Source organism: Salvia miltiorrhiza, chromosome 2 (assembly GCF_028751815.1).
Source record: "Salvia miltiorrhiza cultivar Shanhuang (shh) chromosome 2, IMPLAD_Smil_shh, whole genome shotgun sequence".
Lineage (NCBI taxonomy): Eukaryota > Viridiplantae > Streptophyta > Magnoliopsida > Lamiales > Lamiaceae > Salvia > Salvia miltiorrhiza.
The window spans coordinates 61090728-61114377 of NC_080388.1; the positions used below are offsets into that span (position 1 = coordinate 61090728).

General features: G+C 35.8%; 2 protein-coding genes and 1 long non-coding RNA gene across 3 annotated transcripts; 2 read left to right on the forward strand and 1 right to left on the reverse strand.

Moving 5' to 3' along the window:
* The first annotated feature begins 9146 nt into the window (after positions 1–9146).
* Positions 9147–11795, forward strand: LOC131010843 (alpha-amylase-like). Its single transcript, XM_057938519.1, has 4 exons — positions 9147–9274; positions 9409–9538; positions 10325–11130; positions 11402–11795. The coding sequence occupies exons 1-4, from the start codon at positions 9188–9190 to the stop codon at positions 11696–11698; spliced, it is 1320 nt and encodes a 439-aa protein (XP_057794502.1). The 5' UTR covers positions 9147–9187; the 3' UTR covers positions 11699–11795.
* Positions 11796–14702: 2907 nt separating this feature from the next.
* LOC131010844 (uncharacterized) lies at positions 14703–17732 on the reverse strand. Its single transcript, XR_009096677.1, has 3 exons — positions 17590–17732; positions 15449–15513; positions 14703–14853 (listed from the first exon to the last, which is right to left on the reverse strand). It is a non-coding gene; the product is annotated as an uncharacterized LOC131010844 (long non-coding RNA).
* A 2535-nt stretch (positions 17733–20267) lies between these two features.
* LOC131010846 (protein CYPRO4) lies at positions 20268–23588 on the forward strand. The gene is made up of 2 exons (XM_057938522.1): positions 20268–22047; positions 23110–23588. Exons 1-2 carry the CDS (start codon positions 20404–20406, stop codon positions 23398–23400), a joined length of 1935 nt encoding a protein of 644 aa, XP_057794505.1. The 5' UTR covers positions 20268–20403; the 3' UTR covers positions 23401–23588.
* Positions 23589–23650: the final 62 nt, after the last annotated feature.

Here is a 23650-nt window from a genome sequence, read left to right on the forward strand (position 1 = left end):
AGTTGCAGGAGATGCAAACAATCTCTGCAATCGGGGCGTCAAGGGAAAATAGTGCATCTGTTTGGCGGGCACTTGTTTCTTTCTGCGACTCCCAGATGCACGCAAGCTGTCCTTATATCGTGATTGGTCACAGAACATACAACTATGTAGCTCACTAGTTTCCCCCCAATACAACATGCAGTTATTAACACAGCAATCGATCTTCTCTACTGGCAAACCCAAACCACGTAGATTTCTTTTCGTACTATAGAAGTCTTCTGGACAGTTGTTACCCTCTGGTAAAGCAGCTTTCATCATCGAAGACATCTGATTGTAAGTCCTCTCTGACATGTGGCTTTCAGTCTTTATGCTCATGAATTGAGTCATCCAACTTAATTGTGTGTACGTGTCACATCCTGCGTACAATGGAGTATCCGCTGCATCCAACATGTTATAAATCTGTTGAGCGTCATTATTGGGCGGCTGCTCCAGATTTGGAGGATCTTGATAATTACTAGGTCCAGCATGGTCATGCACCATCCTTTCGTAGTTATTGTATAATCCATCATCCTCATTCATTATAGCATGTTCTCTCGGCATAGACAGCGGTGCTTCCCCGTGACAAACCCAAACTTTGTAATTCAGGACAAATCCACGCCTACTAACATGTTTTCTGACCGTAGGTACATCTAAATACGCTTGATTCTTGCACTTCTTACACGGGCACCTAATGTTACCTTGTCCATCTGTGTACGCCGTTTGATTGAACGCCCACTCAAGGAAAAACTCAAGCCCCGTTTCAAATGCGGTACGATCATTGTATCTCGCGTACATCCACGTACGATTATCACTCATTCTTGCAAATTCTAATTGAAAAAAATAAATAAAATATAATAAATTACTTGAAATCTAACAAAATTTCGACAGCATAACCCCACTATCCTAACTACCAAGTGCTCGACTCTACCAGCAACTATAGTGACCATAGTGGTCCTAATTTACTAAGCCTATACTAGGTCTACCCGGCCCCCCAATGTCGAAGCAATAATACAATACAAATAAAAGCAATAAAAATCATGGTAATTAAATTAAAAAACAATCATTTGTAGGGAGAAGATCCTTAAGAAATAATCAATTTCTATCCCAAAGGGAGAAGATCCTTAAGAAATTGATTAAATCTATCCCACAATATATATATATATATATATATATATATATATAATAATATAACATTTCATAAACACATAGCACATAACATTTAATTTAACAAAATTATCCAACATATATAAATTATTCTAACAAACAATTCTTAAACTAATTGATTAAAATTAATATAATTTAAAATTAATCATGCTTCATAATTTAAAATTAATCATGCTTCATAATTTAAAATTAAACTAACAACATATATTAAATAGATTAATATAATTTAAAATTAATCATGCTTCATATAATTTAGTTATAAACAAAATCAATTATAAATTAATTAACTATATATAACAAATAAATCTATTTAATTAATATATAATTAAATACATAAATAAATTCATAATTGAATAAATAAATAAATAAGAGAGCGTACGGTGGTGGTTTCAGGTGGGTGTCGTGAAGAAGGCGGTGAAACGAGGTCGTCGAACTACAATAAATAATATAAGTGAAAATTATATAATTATATATATATAATTAAAATTAATGAGATATATATATATATATATATATATATATATAGATCTAGAGAGAGAGAGAGAGAGAGATACCTGCTAGGGCGGCGGCGGTCGGCGGCGGCGGCGAAGCAGCAGCGGAAGCAGCAGCAGGCAGGGGAGAGGGGGTGGATTTTCGTGTGTGTGTGCGGCGCAGAAACTGAAAAAAGAAGGAACCCGCTGCCTTATATTTAAACGGTTACCGACGGCAAATGCCGCCGCTAGCTAGCGGCGGCAACTTTGCCGCCGTTAATTCTATAAAATAAATTATTTAATACGTATTTTAATATTAACGGCGGCGTCGCCGCCGCTAGCTAACGGCGGGGAATTTGCCGTCGGTAGATGACCGGTAAATTCGAAAGTTCGGGTCGCCTGGACTGCCGCCGCCGTGCCGCCGTTAGCTACCGACGGCAAAATAGCCGCCGGTAGTTTTCGCCGGTAAAAACATGTTTTTTTGTAGTGAATGGTGAAAGAAGAGAGAGAAAAATTAGAGGGAAAAATTCCTCTTTTATATATTATATAGATTGTAATAAAAAGAAATATATTTAATTGAAAAAAAAATAAGAATAGAAAAGCCATTCCCTTGCATTGAAATGGTCTGTTGATAAATGATAATGGACATTAGTCGATTTTAGTTTTTCTGTTAAAGCCTAAACGTTGCACATTAAATATTGTGTAAATATATGAAACTACCCACTTTGATAAAATGTCTATGGAAACTACCCACTTTGCTTTGATGTTGATAGGTAGACATTGAAATTTGAAAAAGTTCTTACACTTTCTTACACAAGTACAATTGGTGTAAGAAATGTGTAAGATAGGTAGTTAAGAATGGTTCAAAATCTGAGAAAATGACATTAATTGCTAACTCACGTCAGTTTCAAGCACTGTAGGTTTAAAAAATTTGATAAAATAGGCTACGTTTATGCGTTATAAAATATCAATACGCAGGAAAAAAGTTTCAAATTTAGGTATATTGTGAACAAAAAATATTCTAAAGCCAATGGAGTAACAAGCCTCCCATAAACCCAAGCCGCCTGCATAAGCCTCGAGGTATTTTCACGCGCGGCTTTTGCAGAAGGCTAGGGTTTATGGGAGGCTTGTTACTCCATTGGCTTTATAATATTTTTTAGTTGACAATATATCTAAACTTGAATTTTTTAGATTTTTTATTAATGTTTTATTAATTCAATATTTCATTTCACTTTTTGATCAATTGAATCTTACATAAAAGTGAAAAATAAGCTGAATTAACCAACAAGCCTCCCAAAAATGAAGGTCTGGAGGCATAAGCCTTTGACCAAAACGTCAAAGGCTTTTAGCGCCGGCATATCATTTTTGGGAGGCTTGTGGGTTTTTTCAGCTTATTTTTCAGTTTTATGCATGACCAAGGCTTCATAAGTTATATTATGTCATGTACTCAACTTTTGTTCTAAACATTATATGTTTGTCAAACTTCTCAGTCATAATTACAACTCATAGTTGTCATGACATGTCAATGGTGGTCATAACTATAGAAGTCTAATTTCTAATTACAATTTGTAAAATCTGAGAGTTGAAAAACTTCTAAAACATCATAAAAACTCTAAAACTCCAACAAGCCTCCCAAACATTTGTGTGGGCGATCACAAGCCGCCCATAAAATGATGAACGGCTTTTGCTCGTGCACTCAACTTTTTGCTCGTGCTCATGAACATATCAATTAATCCAATAAGTGTGAATATCTGTAATGTTATTTTTCACTTTTATATCGATTGAATCCTATATAAAACATGTAATTAATATGAATTAACCAACAAGCCTCCCAAAAATGAAGGTCCTTCGGCACAAGCCGTGCACAAAAAAAGACAAAGGCTTGTTCTTAAGTACAATCATTTTTGGGAGGCTTGTTTGTTAATTCATATTAATTCCATGTCTTACAGATAAATTGTTTTCACAATATACATAAGTAGGAAGAATATGAGATAATCACCATGAATATAATGTAAAACATGCTCTTTTAATTAAAACCAACATACAATCAAACATGAAAACGATAATTTATACGAAGAATATGAGATAATCACCTTTTGAGGCAGAAATTCAACACAAATTGCACCACCTCTCGCAAAAAATCACTTCTCAAATCTATGAGTATTTGAATTTGTGTATTCTCATTCACACATGCAGCCTTTATAAGGACTAATATTAGATTCCTTACAAATTCACGTGAAATTTATTGTTCATTTAGTACAATTCAACCTATTATTTCATGTACAATGGAATGCATGCATAAAGTGAGCATTAAAGCCTCACTACCATCCAACCTTTTGCAGAGTCACATTCTCTTACATTTCATGTCAGCATGTACTTTTTTTCTGAAAAATTAACAAAAAAAATACAAATACAAAATAAGGATATGTATGTTACGTTGAAACATTCATGACAATGCGAAAAATTACAAAATAATATATATTGTGAAACTAAAAAGTATTTCCTACCTAGCAGACCAACAAGCCTCCCAAAAATCGTTCGCGGGAATCACTAGCCTTCGGTGAATTTACACGAGGCTAGTGACGCCGACTAATAGTTTTTGGGAGGCTTATCACATTTTTAGCTAGATAACATTATATTGGTTCAGAATATATGAGGTTGGATATTTTTAATTGATAATTTCCTATTATTTTATGTGCAAATATATATATATATATAAAAATACGAAATGAGGGCACGTTTGTGGGTTATAAAACATTAATAAAAAATCTAAAAAATTCAAGTTTAGATATATTGTCAACTAAAAAATATTATAAAGCCAATGGAGTAACAAGCCTCCCATAAACCCTAGCCTTCTGCAAAAGCCGCGCGTGAAAATACCTCGAGGCTTATGCAGGCGGCTTGGGTTTATGGGAGGCTTGTTACTCCATTGGCTTTAGAATATTTTTTGTTCACAATATACCTAAATTTGAAACTTTTTTCCTGCGTATTGATATTTTATAACGCACAAACGTAGCCTATTTTATCAAATTTTTTAAACCTACAGTGCTTGAAACTGACGTGAGTTAGCAATTAATGTCATTTTCTCAGATTTTGAACCATTTTTAACTACATATCTTACACATTTCTTACACCAATTGTACTTGTGTAAGAAAGTGTAAGAACTTTTTCAAATTTCAATGTCTACCTATCAACATCAAAGCAAAGTGGGTAGTTTCCATAGACATTTTATCAAAGTGGGTAGTTTTATTTTCGTCCCTTAAATATTTTCAATATTGAGAGTTGCAAGTGAAGTGGAAATTGAAGATTGAAAATTGATAATGCAGGTTGGCGGCGTCAACACCCCAAACATGCATATCAGTGGTCTCGAACGAGACGCCTTCTGCCCAGAACGAGCAAGGCGCCATTCACTCCTACAAAATACACATTTATGGATACATATTGATTAAGTGTAGATCACATAAAATTGAATAATGTGTTTGAAGCTATCGGCCCCATCTCACATATTGCTTCCCAACCACCCACGCTCCATCCAGATGTGTATATAATGATTGGTGATAATTGTTAGTTTCGAGTTTCATAAACCTCATATTTTCTCTTTCTTTAGTTTGCTCTAATTTGTCTAGTTCGATCCCATTGCTTTTTTTTTTTTTTAACAATGACATATTTTATAGCGATCTGGCTCTAAACTTGACAGTTGTTCCCAAATACTAATACGAGTCTTTTTTTTAACATGTTTTATTCTCACTCGCACGCCCCTTTTGAAGGGTATAATTTCTTCTCAGTGGTTACTAGAAAAGAAGATACATCTTGTTGTTACGAGTAACACTTATCAAATCATTTAAGTTCTATTCGAATATGCAGTCTCATACATACATATTATTATTATTATTTTTTTTAATTGCTCCATTCGCCCCACTGTATCTGAGACTCTTTCTATTTAAGGCGTCCCACTGTAAGTGAGACTCTTTCATTTTTTGGTAAAGATTTTACCATTTAAACACATTTTCACTTTTTCACCTACAAACAAAATACACTTTTTTTAATTTATGTGTCCAAAATAAAGGTCGATCTCACATACAGTGGGTACGGATGGAGTATGACATTTGACTAATTATAAAATATTTGATATGCATATCAAATTAAAGATTATAACAAGAGTTTTAATATATTCAACTAGAATTATATTTTTTATTATATCTATAATTTTTTATATGATAATTAAATTAATTATTAATTTTATATATATCATGGTGTGGAATTTGTACAAGCACGATTTTGGTGGTGGTCTTGGTGGATGACTTTTTCAAGTTCTTTAAAAGTCGTCTTTAGATATAATTTATAATTTCAATGATGGAGACATATATAATTATATACAAGGAGATGATCATATAAAAATCATTATATTGAAAATTAATCCAGTCAATAGTTTTGATCAATGGATAATGATGATTGATTTTTAAACATAATGTAGTATAATGCTTTTTGTACGATAATATTCTTTCTTATATATCTTTCTCTTCATGCCATTAATTTTTCCCATGCAGTTGGGATACTTAAAGGGTCGATTATATATACGGAGAGGTTCAAGAAAAAACCACTAAATAAAAGAAGAACAGATAATCATTTTCAGTCATTCGATCATCAAGATCTACGGTAGATGCATCATCTTGTTCGATGAAAGCAGATCTCGAATCTTGAAGGGACCAATTTTTTTTATTTTTTTGAGTGCATTAATTTTAACAGCGAATGCATTAATTTTTACAGTTAATGCATTAGATTTGATGGTTCTCACGTTCTCACAAATAATGTAGTTCTCTCTAAAACCACACCCTATATATATATATACAGCTCTTATAATATACAATAAGAATAAATTTATACTGTTTATCTACTCATAATCTAACGATTGAGATTTAATTTTAAGAAAATCATATGTAAATGTATAAATTCTATGTAGAACACGTGTAATTGCCGTATTAATGTGTGAATTACGAAAATTAATTTTTTCGCTATTTATGAGACTTGAACTCAGAATCATGAATTAATCCAATAGGTAATGAATCAATCGTAAATCTTGATAATCTAAGTACTGAAAATGGTTCATATTTTATATTTTAAGAGACGATGTTTTGCTTTTAGCTCCCTCCTATAGATATATTATACGAGGTTGGTTATTATAAAACTGCATTTATCGTGAGAACACTGAATTGGACGTATAAAGTTACTGTATTCGTGGTGAAATTTATTGCGCTCGAAAAAAATTAAGCCAAGATTCGAACCCAAATGCTGCATTCATCAATCCAGATGTTACATTTATCGTAGATTATCTTAATCGAAGGGTTGAGAATGATTCTACGTTTTCATTTTAAATAAGAGTTCTTATTTGAAGCTCTACTTATATTATATTGTAATGATTCTTTATTCATAGTTTAGATAATAAGGTTGATTTTCATTAGAATCAAATCTTTTATATGAGAACACAGATTTAAAATGAGAATAAAGAATTATTTGCAATGCTTCGATTATGAAGATCTACGATGGATACATTCATTTTATGGAGGTTGATTTTCATTAGAATCAAATCTTTTATATGAGAGCAAAGATTTAAAATGAAAATAAAGAATCATTCTCAATTTTTCGATTATAAAGATCTATGATGGATACATCATCCTGATAAAAGAATATACTATTTGAATTTGAATTATGAAAAGAGCGATTTTTTTTTCTTTTCATTTTTTTAATGTAATTAATTGCACAACGAATACAAATTTTACACATTAATACAATATTTTTAATTCTTATTTTATATTATAATTTTTACTATAGGTGACCCGGTATGTATACCCAAAAAAGGGGATTATTGACTAATACCCAGTCTTCTTGGAATTGTGATGTTGCCTTTTCTCCAATCTGGCGTTGTTATATATAATATGTTCATACAACAACAACAACAACAACAACAACAACAATAATAATAATAATAATAATAATAATAATAATAATAATAATAATAATAATAATAATAAATATTCGACGTGGATCAATAAAAAGTTGTCATGATTCCAATCGTCGAAACAACAATTAGGAATGATCCTGGAATCGTACAATAACGTAGGTGGGAATGATCACATATAGTCCTTTTCGTTAAAAATATAAGTTTTATAGTCTTACTTTATAATAAATAAATTATATAATTATTTTAGGCTTAAAAGACTACAACATTCTTTAACTTTTTATATTTTTATTTAACATTTTATATTTTACTTTTATTTAACATTTTCTTTTCTACACACATTCTCTCTCTACATCAAAATTGCCTCCGACGGATCGCCGCCGTCGCGTCGTTCTAATTGTCGCCGCCGTACCCGGACATAATCGAGTACACCATTGAGTAATGAACAAAATGAAGATTTTCTATAACACCATCGAGTAATCGAAGTACTCGACGGTGTACACGATGGTACTATCTAATACACCATCGAGTAATCAAAGTACTCGATAGTGTACATGATGGTACCATCAAATACACCATCGAGTAATCGAAAAGTGAAAGGGTGTTATAGTCTTTTAAATTTAGAATAACTACTGCATAACCTATCTATTATAAACTAAGGTTATAAAACTTATGTTTTTATGAAAGAGGGCTATAATTAATAAGATTTACCTCGTAAAGTAATATATATAGATTGTGTATCTTTTTTTATTACTCTTTTAGAGTAATATATAGTAATTATAAATTTGATCGTAGGTGATAATTTTATTTGCAATTAACTTTGGGTCTTACCGGCTGGATGGTGATGTTTCCATCCATGCCGATGGTTCTCTTGTTGGAGCTGGATGCATTGTCAGGGATTCTTATGGGATTGTTAGAGCTGCGGTGGCGAAACGAATTGGAAGGACGGAGACGACGCTTATGGGAGAATTGCATGCCATTTTGTTGGGTATTGGATTTTGCATTGATAAGGATTTATATCCGCTTATGGTTTTCACCGATTCTCTTCTTGCGGTTCATGTTCTTAGCGAGAAGATGTGAGGGATGGATTTTCTGTGTGATGAGTTCTATGAAGCGTTCGCTAAAGCCAAGGAGAGTATTGTTATTGATGTTCGGCACGCTCGTAGGGAAGCTAATAGAACAACCCATTTTTTTGCAAATTTTGCCATTAGTTTTGACCATATAATGATCTGAACGTCTTATTTTTCGCCGAGACTCACAGATATTGTGTACCGTGATTTGAATTAATGAAAGCTTCTTTTCCGCCTAAAAAAAAACTTTGCATATTATATCACTAGAGAAAATCAAAATTGCAACAAGAATCGAGGTTAACTTTTTTTAGAAATGAGGTTATTAAATTATTGGTACAATTATGTTTCTTCATTATTAAAATAGGTATTGCGCTGTTTTTCTCTTCCACCACATAGGCGGTGGGCGCCACATGCATGACGATAAATTTTAATTACAATAACGAATGTAAAAAATGTATAAATAGGTGCCTTACTTGACATAATCATAGAAACCAACTGAAATATCAAACATGACTACTTTTGTTACATATTTTTCGATTATTTTTTCTGCTTTTACTTTCTTCCCCGCCTTGTCCACTTCCACCTTATTGTTTCAGGTACTCTTCCACAGCTCCCATCATTCATTCATATCTCATTCCTTCAGAAGTCAACATATGGAATTTGTGTGTTACTATTATTTATTTATTTTGATAAAATAGATAAATAATTTTAAAGATAACGATGTGTTTAGGGATTCAACTGGGAGTCGAGCAAACAAGGAGGGTGGTACAATTCGCTTATCGATGTTGTACCGGAAATAGCCAGCTTTGGAGTTACTCATATTTGGCTGCCACCTCCCACTCACTCGGTTGATTCTCAAGGTCTTTTTCTTCTCTCTCGTTTCTTTCTTGAAAATTTTCATCTTCCTCACACTCTTTTTACTTCAGAGGCCGACCTAAAATTTTAAGAATGAATACATTATTAAATTGCGATTTTATTAGGAAAAAAAAGAAGAAGAAGAGAAAACCTAAAAGAAACCCTTGAAAGCACAAGAAAAACAGACTAAGGGCCGAGCCTCATTGAAACCTTTTCACAGAAAACCCAATGGGAAAAACCGTGAAAAGGGAAAAGAGTACCCGTCTAAAAACAAAAGCAAAAAGAGTTTAAGAATGAATACATGAAATTGCACTCATATATATAAAAGGTGGAAATAATAATAATAATAATAAATATTGTATTAAATCCAAATACATTCCTTATATAAAAAAAATTTCGGATTAACTATATGAAATATTTTTTTAAATTTCTAATTATTAAATTTGCATGAAAATGTCTCAAGTCAATATTTCGATCTTCAGAATAAGAATATCACCATGTAATTTATATTTTACTACTTTCCCGTCCCACGAATTTTGACACATATTCTTTTTTGGGTCCTCCCACGAATCTTGGCATATTTCCAAATAAGGTAATAATTCTCACTCTTATTTTATTACTTTTATTACATTCTTTCTCCTACTTTATTACCTACACATATAAAACACTAATCTACAACTCCTTAATTTTCGTATCAAAACCAAACGTGTCAAGATTCGTGGGACGGAGGGAGTATTATTTTAAATGACATGACATAAAACGTCTAGATTCCCTTGTTTGTGCCCCCGCAGGATATCTGCCGGGAAGGCTGTACGACCTGGACGCATCAAACTACGGCAACGGCGGCGAGCTCCGAAGCCTAATCAAGGCGATACACGACATGGGCATGAAGGCCGTGGCGGACATCGTGATCAACCACCGCACCGCCGAGAAGAAGGACGGGCGGGGGATCTACAGCATCTTCGAGGGGGGCACTCCCGACGACCGCCTCGACTGGGGCCCCTCCCTCATCTGCCGCGACGACACACAGTACTCTGACGGCACCGGCAACCTGGACTCCGGAGCCCCCTACGACGCAGCCCCGGACATCGACCATCTCAACCCTCGTGTTCAGAAGGAGCTCTCCGAGTGGCTCAACTGGCTCAAGTCCGACGTCGGCTTCGACGGCTGGCGCTTCGACTTCGTGAAGGGCTTCGCCCCCTTCGTCACCAAGATCTACATGGACAACACGCGCCCGGACTTCGCCGTGGCGGAGCTCTGGAACGCACTCGCCTACGGGAAGAGCGGGAAGCTCGCCTATGATCAGGACGCCCACAGGAAGGAGCTGGCGGCGTGGGCGGAGGGCTGGGGCGGGAGGGTGGCTGCCGTGGACTTCACGACAAAGGGGATCCTTCAGGCGGCGGTGGAGGGGGAGCAGTGGAGGTTGAAGGACGCGCAGGGAAAGCCGCCGGGGTTGATAGGGATTAGGCCGGAGAGCGCTGTGACGTTCATCGACAACCACGACACTGGCTCCACGCAGAAACATTGGCCTTTTCCGGCGGACAAGGTGTTGCAGGGCTATGCTTATATCCTTACTCATCCTGGGATTCCATCCCTGGTAATTAGTTTTTTGTTTTTTTTTTGTTTTGGGGGAGTTGGGGAGGGGGAGCAGTGGAATTTGAACCCGGGACCTCACTGTTCACACACAGGAGGTCGCACCGCTTGGTGTCCCTTTGGGGACTAATTTTTTTTTTTTAGGAAATCAATACATGCATGCATGATATAATTAAGATCAAAAAAGTTATAAAAGAATATGGTGAAGCTGCCACCACAGAAGCACCCCCTAGCTAAATTCATTTTATTGATTTTGTGTGTGTGTGTGTGTGTAGTTCTACGATCATTTGTTTGATTGGGGGAAGAATTGGAAGGAAGAGATTATAAAGCTGAGCATAGTAAGGAAGAGGAATGGCATTGGTGCGGGGAGCAAAGTGACGATTCTGGCTGCGGAGACTGATCTTTACGTGGCGAAGATTGATGGTAAGATCATCACTAAAATCGGGGCGAAGAAGGATATCGGAAACCTAATTCCAGCGGGATTCGAGGTTGCAGCTGCTGGAGTTGATTATGCTGTTTGGGAGAAGCAAGCTAAATGTACATGTGTGTGTGTCAACCTCCCACTCAATTAATTAAATATATATATGTAAAACATTAGAGTGACGAATGAAATAAAGGATCTCGCTTTAACACTCATCACTCCTCAAATGAGATCTTCATTTTTCAATTTCCGGTTACTAGCAATTGCAATGCTGTAATACACCACAAATATTTTTATACAGAGTATATAGTATCTTATTTTATAGGAGTATATAAAGTTGATACAATTAAATTCAATTATTATATAAAAAATTATAGGTAGTATAATATATTTGAGTTTAATAATTATAAAAAATAAAGAAGAATTCACAAAATAATAAAAAAATGATATTGTAAAAATGAAAAAAAAATAGATTCATTAAAAAAAAAAAGAGGACATAGAATTTTTTAATCTTTTTTTTTTTTGAATTAGAATTACAAGATGTATCTAAATATAATCAAATAAGCAACTCACACGCAGACAGGACCTCTACACCACATAAACGTGAGAAAATAACCGCACGCAAACAGGACCTCTGTTTAGAAAATTTGAATACTACTATAGATTTGATCTAATGAGAAGTAACTGAAGATATGGGACACAAGTAATTAATTTATGAAACAATAGGGCCGAATGACCCTATTCAACATACAATATCAAATTTTATCCACCATTTGAAAAAACATAAATTTTGGCCATTTTTTGTATGTCATGACTATTCTACCCTTCTCTCTCTCATCTCTCTTTCTCATCTCTCTCTCTCTCCAGCGGCTCCTCTCTCTTTCTCATCTCTCTCTCTCTGCTCCAGCGGCTCCTCTCTCTTTCTCTCCAGCGGCTGTGCGGCAGCGGCGCCGAGCTTGGAGAATTTGTCGGAGCTCTCGCGGCGATGGTGGAGGAGATCTTCCATCTCTCTCTCTCTCCAGCGGCTGCCGCTCTCTCCTCTCTCTTTCTCATCTCCCTCTCTCTCTCTCCAGCGCGCCGCCTGGGCAGAATTCGTCGGAGTAGAGGATGAGGCGGCGGCGGCAGGTCTGGTCTGATGAGGCGGCGGCGGTGGATCTGATCTGATCGTTGCGCCGCCTCCTCCATCGGCAGATCTGATCTCCGCCTCCTTCGATTTCAGCCATGACAGATCTGATCTGATCTGATCTATGTGTTGCACGTATGGCACTTATGGCACTATTAGTGCCATAAGTGCACACTTCCCCCTAGGGTTTAGATATTCCATTTAGGGTTTAGATTATCCATTTGAGGTTTAGATGTTCCATTTAGGGTTTAGATTATCCATTTAGGGTTTAGATGTTCCATTTAGGGTTTAAATGATGTTGTTGTTTCTGTATTTGTGCTGCACAAATGGCACTTATGGCACTATTAGTGCCATAAGTGCCCAAAATGATTATTTTACTTGGTTTTATTTTGGATTTCCGTTGGCACTTATGGCACTAATAGTGCCATAAGTGCCTAACCCGACCCGACACACGATCCGCGTGCCTGATCCTACCCGGTCCGCCTCATTAAGGGTAAAAACGTCCAAATCAATAAAAATGGCCAAAATTTGTGTTTTTTCAATGTGTGGCCATAAATTGTGTTTTATGCTCCATTTTGGCTACTTTAAAATTTTACTCTTAATTTATTGTTGAAACAAGTTGTTGTAGAAGCTGGACCTGTAAATTGGTTTCACATGAAGGTAAATCATTAGAGAGCACAATATATTTAATTAGAGTTGGCATTCTATAGTAGTTAATCATACACGTTGATAAAATGTAGAACTAGTAGCCAATTTTTTATTAGGGTATTATTAGGGTAATATAATAATAGAAACTATCTAGGCATCTTTGGGTGTGCACAATTTGGATTCTTTAGAGAATTAAGTAGGTTTGAAGGTACCGGGTGGGATATCTTTAGTACTCCCTCCGTCCCAAACGAAATGTCATATTTCTTTTCGGCACGGAGATTAAGAAATGTGTATAAAGTAGATAAAGTGGGTTGGTGGAAATGATTTAAATATTAAGTATAGAGAGAGAGTGTATTGCCAAAAAAAGAAACATGACATTTCGTTTGTGACAGCCCAAAAAGGAAAATATGACATTTCGTTTGGGACGGAGGGAGTACAATTATGAAAATCATCGCTAGAATGTGGAGATGGAACAAAATTTATAATATTTGTGATTGGGAGACTAACTTCTCCTCTTGGTGCTCTATCGGCCCTATGGCTTCTCTCTGTAACTAATCGTGGTGGTACCTCTGGTACCAGTAGTTTCAATAGTATGTGTGTTTTTTCTGATAAAAAAAAAAAATCATCTAGGCATCTACTACTATTTTTATATTTTTATTTACATAAACATAATTTCATTTACCATATGAAAAATGCTACAATTAAACATTTTCTCATATATATATAACTGACAGTCAGTTCATAATAATGATGCCAAAATGATCTCTTGCGCAGGTGTTTGATGTTGTTATAGGTATTAGATATGCTATCGTTATGCAAACATCAGTGTATTCCATCAGATATAACATGAAGGATAGGCGCATCAAAATACAAAAACTTTGATCAATTTTTTGTTTTATATGTAAATTTTAAATTATACATTCAAATATACAAGCTTTTAATTTCTTTAATTTTCCGATTTTCAACAAATTAATTAATGTCATTATGGTTATTTAAAATGCGTAAATATCTAACTACATCTCGTTTAGGACATTGATCATTTAACTTAAATAAACATTTCAAGCTTCACTTTACTTTGAATTCAGGGGACATTTTTTCAGTCAAGACAGTTTATGAGATTTTCAGTTGGAAAGGAAGACCGATGAATGAACGCCGAGAAGATAAAGAGCTGGCCCTGATGTCACAGCCCACTATCCCAATGACGGGTTAACCGGGGTTATGACTTGGGGTGAACAATAAGAAACGGAAATTAAAGGGGATTTACTAAGTAACCAACATTAATAACAAACTAGTGGTATATATATATAACCACTTGGGTAATTCACAAATGAGTCTGCCATAACGATTAGACCCCAACTGAAAGTTAATTAAAATGAAGTAGTAATAAGTTCAAGTAGAAATGATAAATAAGTCAGAGTGTTTGCAGCGAAAAAACGTGTGAGTTATGCATATGGAGATGCATACTCAAGGTTTCATTACATAAACATCAAAAGGGAAATCCGCTCAACACCGATCCATTCCATCGCCTGCTCAACCTGCACATTTAGAAATACATGCAGGGCTGAGTATAAAAATACTCAGTGACATAAGCCGAAAATACAACATGCATACATATATAAATTGAACTGCCAACAGTAACACACGGGGGTTTTCTTGAATGACCTGCGCTTACTAAAACATTTCATTCATTTTCATAAAGGTGGATGCGCATCCCATTTTCAGTCTATATGATCCATATCTGTCCTTTCTGTCACGCGCCGGGAAGGAGGCCTCCTTACCACGGACGCCAAGACCGGTCGCAAGCGACTCGCGGTCTCCATGAGTGTACACGTTAACCCTAGCTAGCGACCTTTGTCTAGCATAGGATCCCAATTGGATTTCCTTTAAAGTTGGCGAACCAACACAGATAGGATACATATAAAAACATAAACATTTTTGGCAGTCAATCATTTCATAAACATTTCATTTCATTTCATGAACATTTCATTTTCATTTCATAAGAGTCATTTATCATTTGGGCATAATAATAAACTGAAATTAACAGTTAAAATCATCTCATGCATATATTCGTATAAGAGGCCTACGACACGCAGGGGATCTCTATATACGTATAGTAAAAGTAATGCCCACCTCAATTGTTCTTAAAGCTGGCGTGGAGTCATTTCTTCTTCGGCTTCACTTTCTGTCGCCCGGACCTTCATTGATGAAGAGTCGATAAGTTCGTGAAGAAATTGTCATAAGACAAAGTCTAATTCTACGTGCCTAGGGTATCTTTTAATGTTTTAGGGTTCTAGCATCCATAATTCGTTACATTAAAGACAGTCAAAAATCAATCATACCTCGTCTAATCTCATTCAAACACATAGGCAACACAAACACATAAGGCACATAAGAATCACAATCAAACATCATCAAAACATGCTCTGTTTTTACACTGACTCAACTTCAAAATTTAATCTGTTCTGACTCCGACATCTCCTGGACTCGAGACTCATACCGAAAGAAAGATCTTCGAGTCTAGTTTCATATAAAAAAAAAAAGTAGAGTCGAAAACTCCAAGTGGTTTGAGAGATATGACGTTTTTACCACGATCTACCATGTTCGGCAGTTTTGAACAATCGAAAACTTGGTTTTTTGAAAAATCGTAAACGTTGTCAAACTGGGCTCAACTTTGGTGGATATCTAGCTAACACAATAAGGTTAATACCATAAAAATTTGGAAATCTAGATCACACAGGAAGCTACTGAAATGAATGACTCTTTCCTCTATTCTCTGAAATTCTCGGTAGTAATGTGCAGTTTAGGTTTTGCATTTTAAAGAAGTATCAAACGAAGTTGGAATGGCTTGAAATTTTACCAGGGTACTCAATACTCATGTAGGGACTTGCTATAAAATTTTCAAAGCTATTAGACATCGACAAACCGTCGATCACAGTAGGTCAGTAGGCCTACGAAATTCATATTTATAAGTCCTTAAAAAAATAATTTATATAAATCAAGAAATAAGAGTTTAATCCCAAATATATTCATTAAAAGTCCATCATAATTTAAATAAAAGAACGGACCTCATTTAAAATAAATAGTCCCAAACTCGTTACGCACATATACTAAATCTTTCATGAAACATCCTTTAAAATAAACTTTGATACATAGAAAATAATTCAACAACTTGAGCTCTTAAGAGGTTGTTTTGCAACAGACATCAAATCTGCCTCGGATCTCCAAATGAGGCTCCAAAAGACATTCTGGAAACTAGACATTTCAAGGATCATTCTCCAATTTGAATCGAATGAAAACAAATTCAAACGAGCAAGATATGCCCTCTCAAAGATGGGTATTTAACAAGCAAAAATCTGAAAATTTCAGATTTCCAGATTACAACCAAGTCAGTGGGCTTTCTCTAAAAATTCATATCTCCCTTTACAAAACTCCACTGGGAACCCCAAGGGTCAATCTGGAAACTAGGGAGAGATCATAACACTCTACAGTTGGATTTACTCCAAGAACATTCATGGTTTAGAAGATATGACTGTCTAAAGTTCAGTGCACAAAAAGAGTTCAAGTTTGGCAGATTTAGAACATAAATCGGAAAACCCACTTTAGGCTTCACCAAAAATTCTAAAACTGAACAAGTAAGTTCCCAACATGTCAGTGAATATTCAGTAGAAAGATAGGCTTGAGAATCAAAGATTTAAGTCGGCCTTTGCCACCTCAAAGTCGTAGGTTTGTAAAATCTACTGGATGGTACAAGGAATAAGAACTAGATTTCAAGAATTTATACCGGTTGTTTCCCTTACTCAAAAATGGTGAGACCGATGTCGAAAGAAAGATACGGAAGTCTAGAGTGACATATTCAAGTTTCAAAGGTTTTCACCGATTGAAACTTTACTTATGGCCTCCCAAAGATTGTTTACCAAAAATGTATTCCAGATGGGCAGTGATGTTTACAAATTCATAAATAAATCATAAGAGCTCCAAACCTTCTGAAATTTTACCAAAGTATAGAAAACATATGAAAGATGATACACAATTAATTTGGGAATTTTTGGGAACCGTTTGGATGGCTGGAATCGCCTTGCAAAACACTGCCGAGCAGTGTGCTTATGGCAGATTCGCTGCCTTACCTCATGCACGGTTTTTCACCCAATAAACTCTACCAAAATAATCATCCAAAATCATAAAACATATCCTCACATAATATAGCACACAAATGTGTAAAAATCCATGGCCATAAAGCATTTTCAGTTGAGAAAAAGCAAAGAAAAACTCACCCTCGAAGCACAACCTTCACTCTATAGTTTTCCCACACTCTCCCTTGCTTTGCTACTTCTCTTGGGGCTTCAAAGGCTTCTATGGAGTGTGATAATGGTGGGAGAAAAGTTGTGAGAGTGGGAGAAAGAATGTAGTGGTGGGGGAAAAGGAATAGTGTGGTGGAGAGGTAGGAGTAGTGGTAGGGAAAAAGATTAGTGGTAGGGAAAAGAAAATATTAGTGATGGTAGGGAAAAAGATTAGTGGTAGGGAAAAGAAAATATTAGTGGAGGATAATGGAGTGTTACATTAAGTAAATATAAAAATGTGGTGTAGTAATAACCCATGTGTAAGAAAAAAATATATGTAAGACTAATCATCAATTAATAAAATGCTAGAGCATAAAACTCTTGTGATCAAAATTAGAATAAATAGCACTAACATTAGTGCACTCTCTCAATTTATAAATACATCATAGGAAAATAATTTGAGAAAAATATTGATGGAAAATTTTTATAACTCATCATTCCTAAATTTCTCGGTAAAAATAAATAAATACATAATTTTTTTTTTTTTTTTTGAAAACTCAAAATAAATCTTTGAGTGCATCATCCGTTGAAATAAAAATAAAAATAAATTATCACGTTTGTAATCATCAAATTCACATAAGTCCGTATTTTATTAATGGATGCTGAACCCTAATTACCATAAGAAATCCTTAAATCAATAATTAAAAGTCTATAATCCTTAATAAAAAGTCGTGGCATTACACCTGATCTGGAAAGCGCAAGCTCCGGCTAAGGCCATCGCTACAGCATGGAAAATTCTTGAAGGAAGAATTCCAACAGTGGATAATCTCCGGAAGAGACAAGTGGTGGTGCAATCGGCTGATCTGTGTGTCCTCTACCAGGAGAAAGAAGAATCCATTGAGCATATTTTCTTCTCATGTCAAAAAACAGATGGAATTTGGAAGGAGATCTTGAGTTGGATTGGTAAGCAATCTCATTTCAATGCTTTTGTGAATATTGGGAGCAAAAATGAGATGCTATTTTATCTTGGTGCGTGGATTTGTGTTACTTGGAGCATTTGGAAGAGTTGAAACAACTGTATTTTTGAACATGGAAGCTGGAATAAGGAAAGAATGGTGGCAGATATTAATTCCAAATTATGGGGATGGAGATTGGCCTCAAATCAGTTGTTTTAAGCGCAGGATTTTAGAAGCTGGTTCTTTGCAGCAAGTTTTTCTGATTAGTCAGCTTTTTAGTTGTTTTGTGTTTGTCTTTGAGGATTCACATCCTCTCGTTTTCAGTTTGGTGCTTTTTATTTCTGTGTATTTGATTCCTCTTTTTGGTACTTTTGGTACCTGGTTTTATAAAAACTTCTCTTATCCGATCAAAAAAAAAAAAAAAAAAAAAGAATTCAGGGGACATTAACAATCATATGAAAAAATCACTTAAAAGTTGGTGTATTTGTCGGGAAATTTTTTAATTCATGTACAAAATTAGTATAATTTAATCAAAATATGTATTGAAGTGCCATAACCCTCAAATGAAAAAAGATTTTTTTTTAAAAAAAAGTTAATTTCCTATAAATTATTGAACTTATATTGCATACAAACTTTAAAAGGTAGCATAATAATTAATGAATTGTTATTAAATTCTAATTTTACATACAAACTTTAAAAAATAGCACGATAAACTATTAATTTTTTTGCTACTAATCGAGATTCTGACCAAATTTACTGCTGACATGTAAGTCGAATAATATTACTATGATTTTGCATATTTTGAATAGAACATACAGTGTGTTATTTCCCGTCCATTATGCCACGTCAATATTTGGTAGCTATGTCAACAGTAAATTTGACCGAATTCTCGTTTGATAGAAAAATCAGTTTAAATCAATAATTCAAATTTTTTTTCCAAATTCTCGTTTGACAGAAAAATTAGATTACATTAATAATTCATTTTTTTTCTTTTATTCACAAGATTATCAATAATAGTTCATCATATATATCCCCGTAGTTAGAGGAAAAATATCTTACCAATTGAGCTGCGCTTCATTGTCATTAATAGTTCGATAATTATCACATTATATTTTAAATTTTGTATCTAAAATTAAAATTTGATGAAAATTCAATAATTACTACGCTATCTTTTAAAGTGTCTATACAAATCAAAATTTGACGAAAGCTCAATAATTTTATGCAATTAACTCTAAAAAAAATACTTCATCCGTCCATGAAAATGAGTCATACTTATCATTTTTTTTTTGTTCACGGAAAAGAGTTTCATTTCACTTTTTGAACCATCATATCCTATCTTTAATCATACTATAATCTTGTGGTACTTCTGGTGCCGCTCTTTCGTTTTATTTTATATAATTTTCTTATCAAAAAAAAAATCTTTTTTCATATATTTAATTATAAATTATACTTTTATTATATTTTTTTAATTAATTATGTATTTTTTATTATATATATTTTTATATTAACATTATATCTACAAATTATACTTTTATTCTATTTATAATAATTTTATTAAAATTTATGTCCACACTCAAATGGAACTCTTTTTCGTGGAAGTGGACAAATATTATTTTCAACCGAATACATGAATTAATATATAAAGTACTCCTATAAAACCAGTTGAAACGGGGTATTTATTTATCTCCGAAAAAGCTGTATAATTTATTCCTTCCCAAACTCTTGAAATCAGTTGCTAGTCACCAGTTGGTATTTTTTAAAAGAAAATCGGCTAATAACCCTAGAAAAACCAAACCTCCATATTCAAACTTTTCAACTCCCGCTCCCCTCTCTCTCTCTCTAAGCCGTCGCAATGGGCGCCAACGCCAGCAGAGATCTGGATCTCTCCGACTCGGAATCCGAAACCGAATCTCAGGAAACCACCCGCCAGGAATCGGATTCCGAAGAAACCTACTGCACGCCGTCGTCGCAACCATCCGACCGGAAGCGCGACGACCCCAAAACGCCGTCTTCGATTGACGAAGTCGAAGCGCGCCTCAAAGCGCTCAAACTCAAGTACAACAACAGCAACAACTCCAGTAACCCGAATCTGAAGAACGCGGTGAAGCTCTACCTCCACGTCGGCGGGCACACCGCGAAATCGAAATGGGTGGTATCCGAGAAGCTCGTTTCCTATTCCTTCGTGAAGGCGGCTCTGAACGACGACGAGGAAGACGACGAATACGACGATGGAGGAAGATCCGACTCGAATTCGTGCTGGCTCTTGAAAATCGGGTCGAAGGTGAGAGCTAGGGTTGATGAGAACTTGCAATTGAAGGCGTTTAAGGAGCAGAGGCGCGCGGATTTCGTCGCGAATGGTGTTTGGGCGATTAGGTTCTTCAGCGGGGAAGAGTGGGATCGTTTCACTAAGATGTATCAGGATTGCTTGTTTGAGAATACTTACGGATATGAAGCTAATGATGCCAATAAGCTGAAGGTATACGGGAAGGATTTCATTGGATGGGCGAACCCCGAGGCGGCGGACGATTCAATGTGGGAGGACGCGGAGATGAAGACTCCTCCGAGCAAAACTCGGATAAGACGAGGCAATGATTTGACTGAGGAGTTCGAGGAGGCTGCGGCAAATGGTGGCGCTATTCAGAGCTTGGCTTTGGGCGCTTTAGACAACAGTTTCTTAGTCAGCGATTCGGGGATTCAGGTTGTTAGGAATTACAGCCATGGGATTCAAGGGAAGGGCATGTATGTTAACTTCGAAGATGGTAAATTGAGCGGGAGGCAAGGTGCTAATGCAACTCCGAGGAAGGCTCTGCTCATGAGAGCTGAGACTAATATGCTTCTCATGAGCCCTATGAATGATGCTAAACCGCATTCGAAGGGTCTGCATCAGCTTGACATTGAAACCGGGAGAATTGTGAGCGAGTGGAAGTTTGAAAAGGATGGAGCTGACATTTCAATGAGAGATATCACTAATGATAACAAGGGGGCTCAGATGGATCCTTCGGGGTCGACTTTCTTGGGATTGGATGACAATAGGTTGTGTCGTTGGGATATGCGTGATAGGAGGGGGATGGTCCAAGATATCGTGAATGAGAACACGCCTGTGTTGAATTGGACTCAGGGGCATCAGTTTTCGAGGGGGACTAATTTCCAGTGCTTTGCAACAACTGGTGATGGCTCTATTGTGGTTGGATCGCTTGATGGGAAGATTAGGCTGTATTCCATCAGTTCTATGAGGCAGGCCAAGACTGCGTTTCCTGGCCTCGGCTCGCCTATCACTCATGTTGATGTTACCTTTGATGGGAAGTGGATCTTGGGAACCACTGATACTTACTTGGTTCTCATATGCAGTCTGTTCACAGATAAAGATGGTAAAACGAAGACCGGTTTTTCTGGCAGAATGGGGCATAGGATTTCAGCTCCGAGGTTGTTGAAGCTGAATCCTGTGGATTCACACATGGCTGGAGCAAGCAAATTCCGCAATGCTCAGTTCTCATGGGTACGTAAGCATGTTCATTCCTCGTGTTGTTTCTGTGGTTAGCTTGGTCTTAACATTTATTGTTGATCTTGTTTGTTCTCCTTTAATGAGATTGTGATATAACTGTTATTGGTTTCTTTTTCTTCTTTCTGTTTAATTAAGACATGTTATCATTTTTGTTTTGCTGAGTTGTGGCTTAGAGAAGCCTGTTCGCCCAACTTTCTAAAAAATGCTATGTGGTCACATGCCTGATGTATGCTAATTCGATGATTTAGATGTGCTGATAGATTCAGTCAAGCATTAAAAATGAGAAACATTGTACATGTTTTGATTCTATTCATGTAATTATTTTTGCACGATTATGGTCTTGGTAAGCTAGTCCTTTTTGGAAAATTTGAACTATTCATCACTTATCAATCTTGTTACTACCAGACATGAGATGCCAAATTTGAAATCTTCCTTATATCCTCTCACTCTTCCTAATTGTAAGAAGGTCTCCCCAATCTCCCTTTCACACATTTAGTTAAATATCAATATTAGATAGTTTGTTCCATATGCATTTAATCATATTTAGTTCAACACTTGGAGAAAGAGCAAAAGTAAAGTGGTATAATCCTTTTCGCATGTATGAGATGCTTTTAGCTTTCTTGCTTGTTATGAGCGATAGCGTCATGACTTCCAAGCTGTCACCACCATTTTGTTCATCTTGGATTTTTGGTCATAAAAATATAAATTGGCTGCTACTAAAATCTTTGTTATGATTGTATGTTGATGATGGCCAAGATACAGCACTGATGAGTTTAACTTGAAGGTATCGGTTCTTTATGGAAAGAATCTTGATGAGTTTTGATGATGGCGGGAAAAACTATGTATTCTTAATTTTCTCTTATTTGCTTTTTTGATGATGAGTTTTGGTGATCGCTGTAAATTAATCTTACTGACATCCCTGTAGTAAGTTCTGAAAATTTCTTTGACCTAATATAATTTGAAGCCTCTTTCTGCTGTGCACCTCCATTTGTGGCTTTTCTTGAGATCATATGCTGCAACACATGCTGATGCTAGAAATGTCATCTAATTGCTCAGGTCACTGAGGAAGGGAAGCAGGAGCGCCACTTGGTCGCCACTGTGGGCAAGTTTAGTGTTATATGGAATTTCCAACAGGTGAAGGATGGATCTCATGAATGCTATCAAAACCAAGTAGGCCTGAAAAGCTGCTACTGCTACAAGGTTGTCTTGAAGGATGACTCTATTGTTGATAGTCGCTTCATGCATGACAAATTCGCAGTCAGCGACTCACCTGAGGCACCACTTGTGGTGGCAACCCCCATGAGAGTCAGCTCCTTCAGCATCTCCAGCCGGCGACTGCAGCTGTGAAGTTCAATCTACAATTAATCAAGCTTATCTGTACTTTATAGGGGGAATCTCCATGTATGAGGTCAATTTTAGAAAATATTGACCTTTATCTGTTCTTGTATTGGAAGATTCTCTAAGACAAATTTGCTGTGGCTGGTTGCTTCTAGCAATCTTAATTTCTTGTAGTTGAATGAAAATGTCTTGTGTTAGTATTTGCGTAATCCAATGATTAGCTTTTACTATAATATTCCATGTAGTAGTGCAGCAACAA

Excerpts from the sequence above, each read along its gene's own strand:
- LOC131010843 (XM_057938519.1), top strand. The coding sequence starts at position 9,188 with ATGACTACTTTTGTTACATATTTTTCGATTATTTTTTCTGCTTTTACT. Across the intron at positions 9,539-10,324 it reads TCACTCGGTTGATTCTCAAG|GATATCTGCCGGGAAGGCTG; the intron begins GTCTTTTTCTTC and ends GTGCCCCCGCAG. Across the intron at positions 11,131-11,401 it reads ATCCTGGGATTCCATCCCTG|TTCTACGATCATTTGTTTGA; the intron begins GTAATTAGTTTT and ends GTGTGTGTGTAG.
- LOC131010846 (XM_057938522.1), top strand. The coding sequence starts at position 20,404 with ATGGGCGCCAACGCCAGCAGAGATCTGGATCTCTCCGACTCGGAATCC. Across the intron at positions 22,048-23,109 it reads GCAATGCTCAGTTCTCATGG|GTCACTGAGGAAGGGAAGCA; the intron begins GTACGTAAGCAT and ends CTAATTGCTCAG.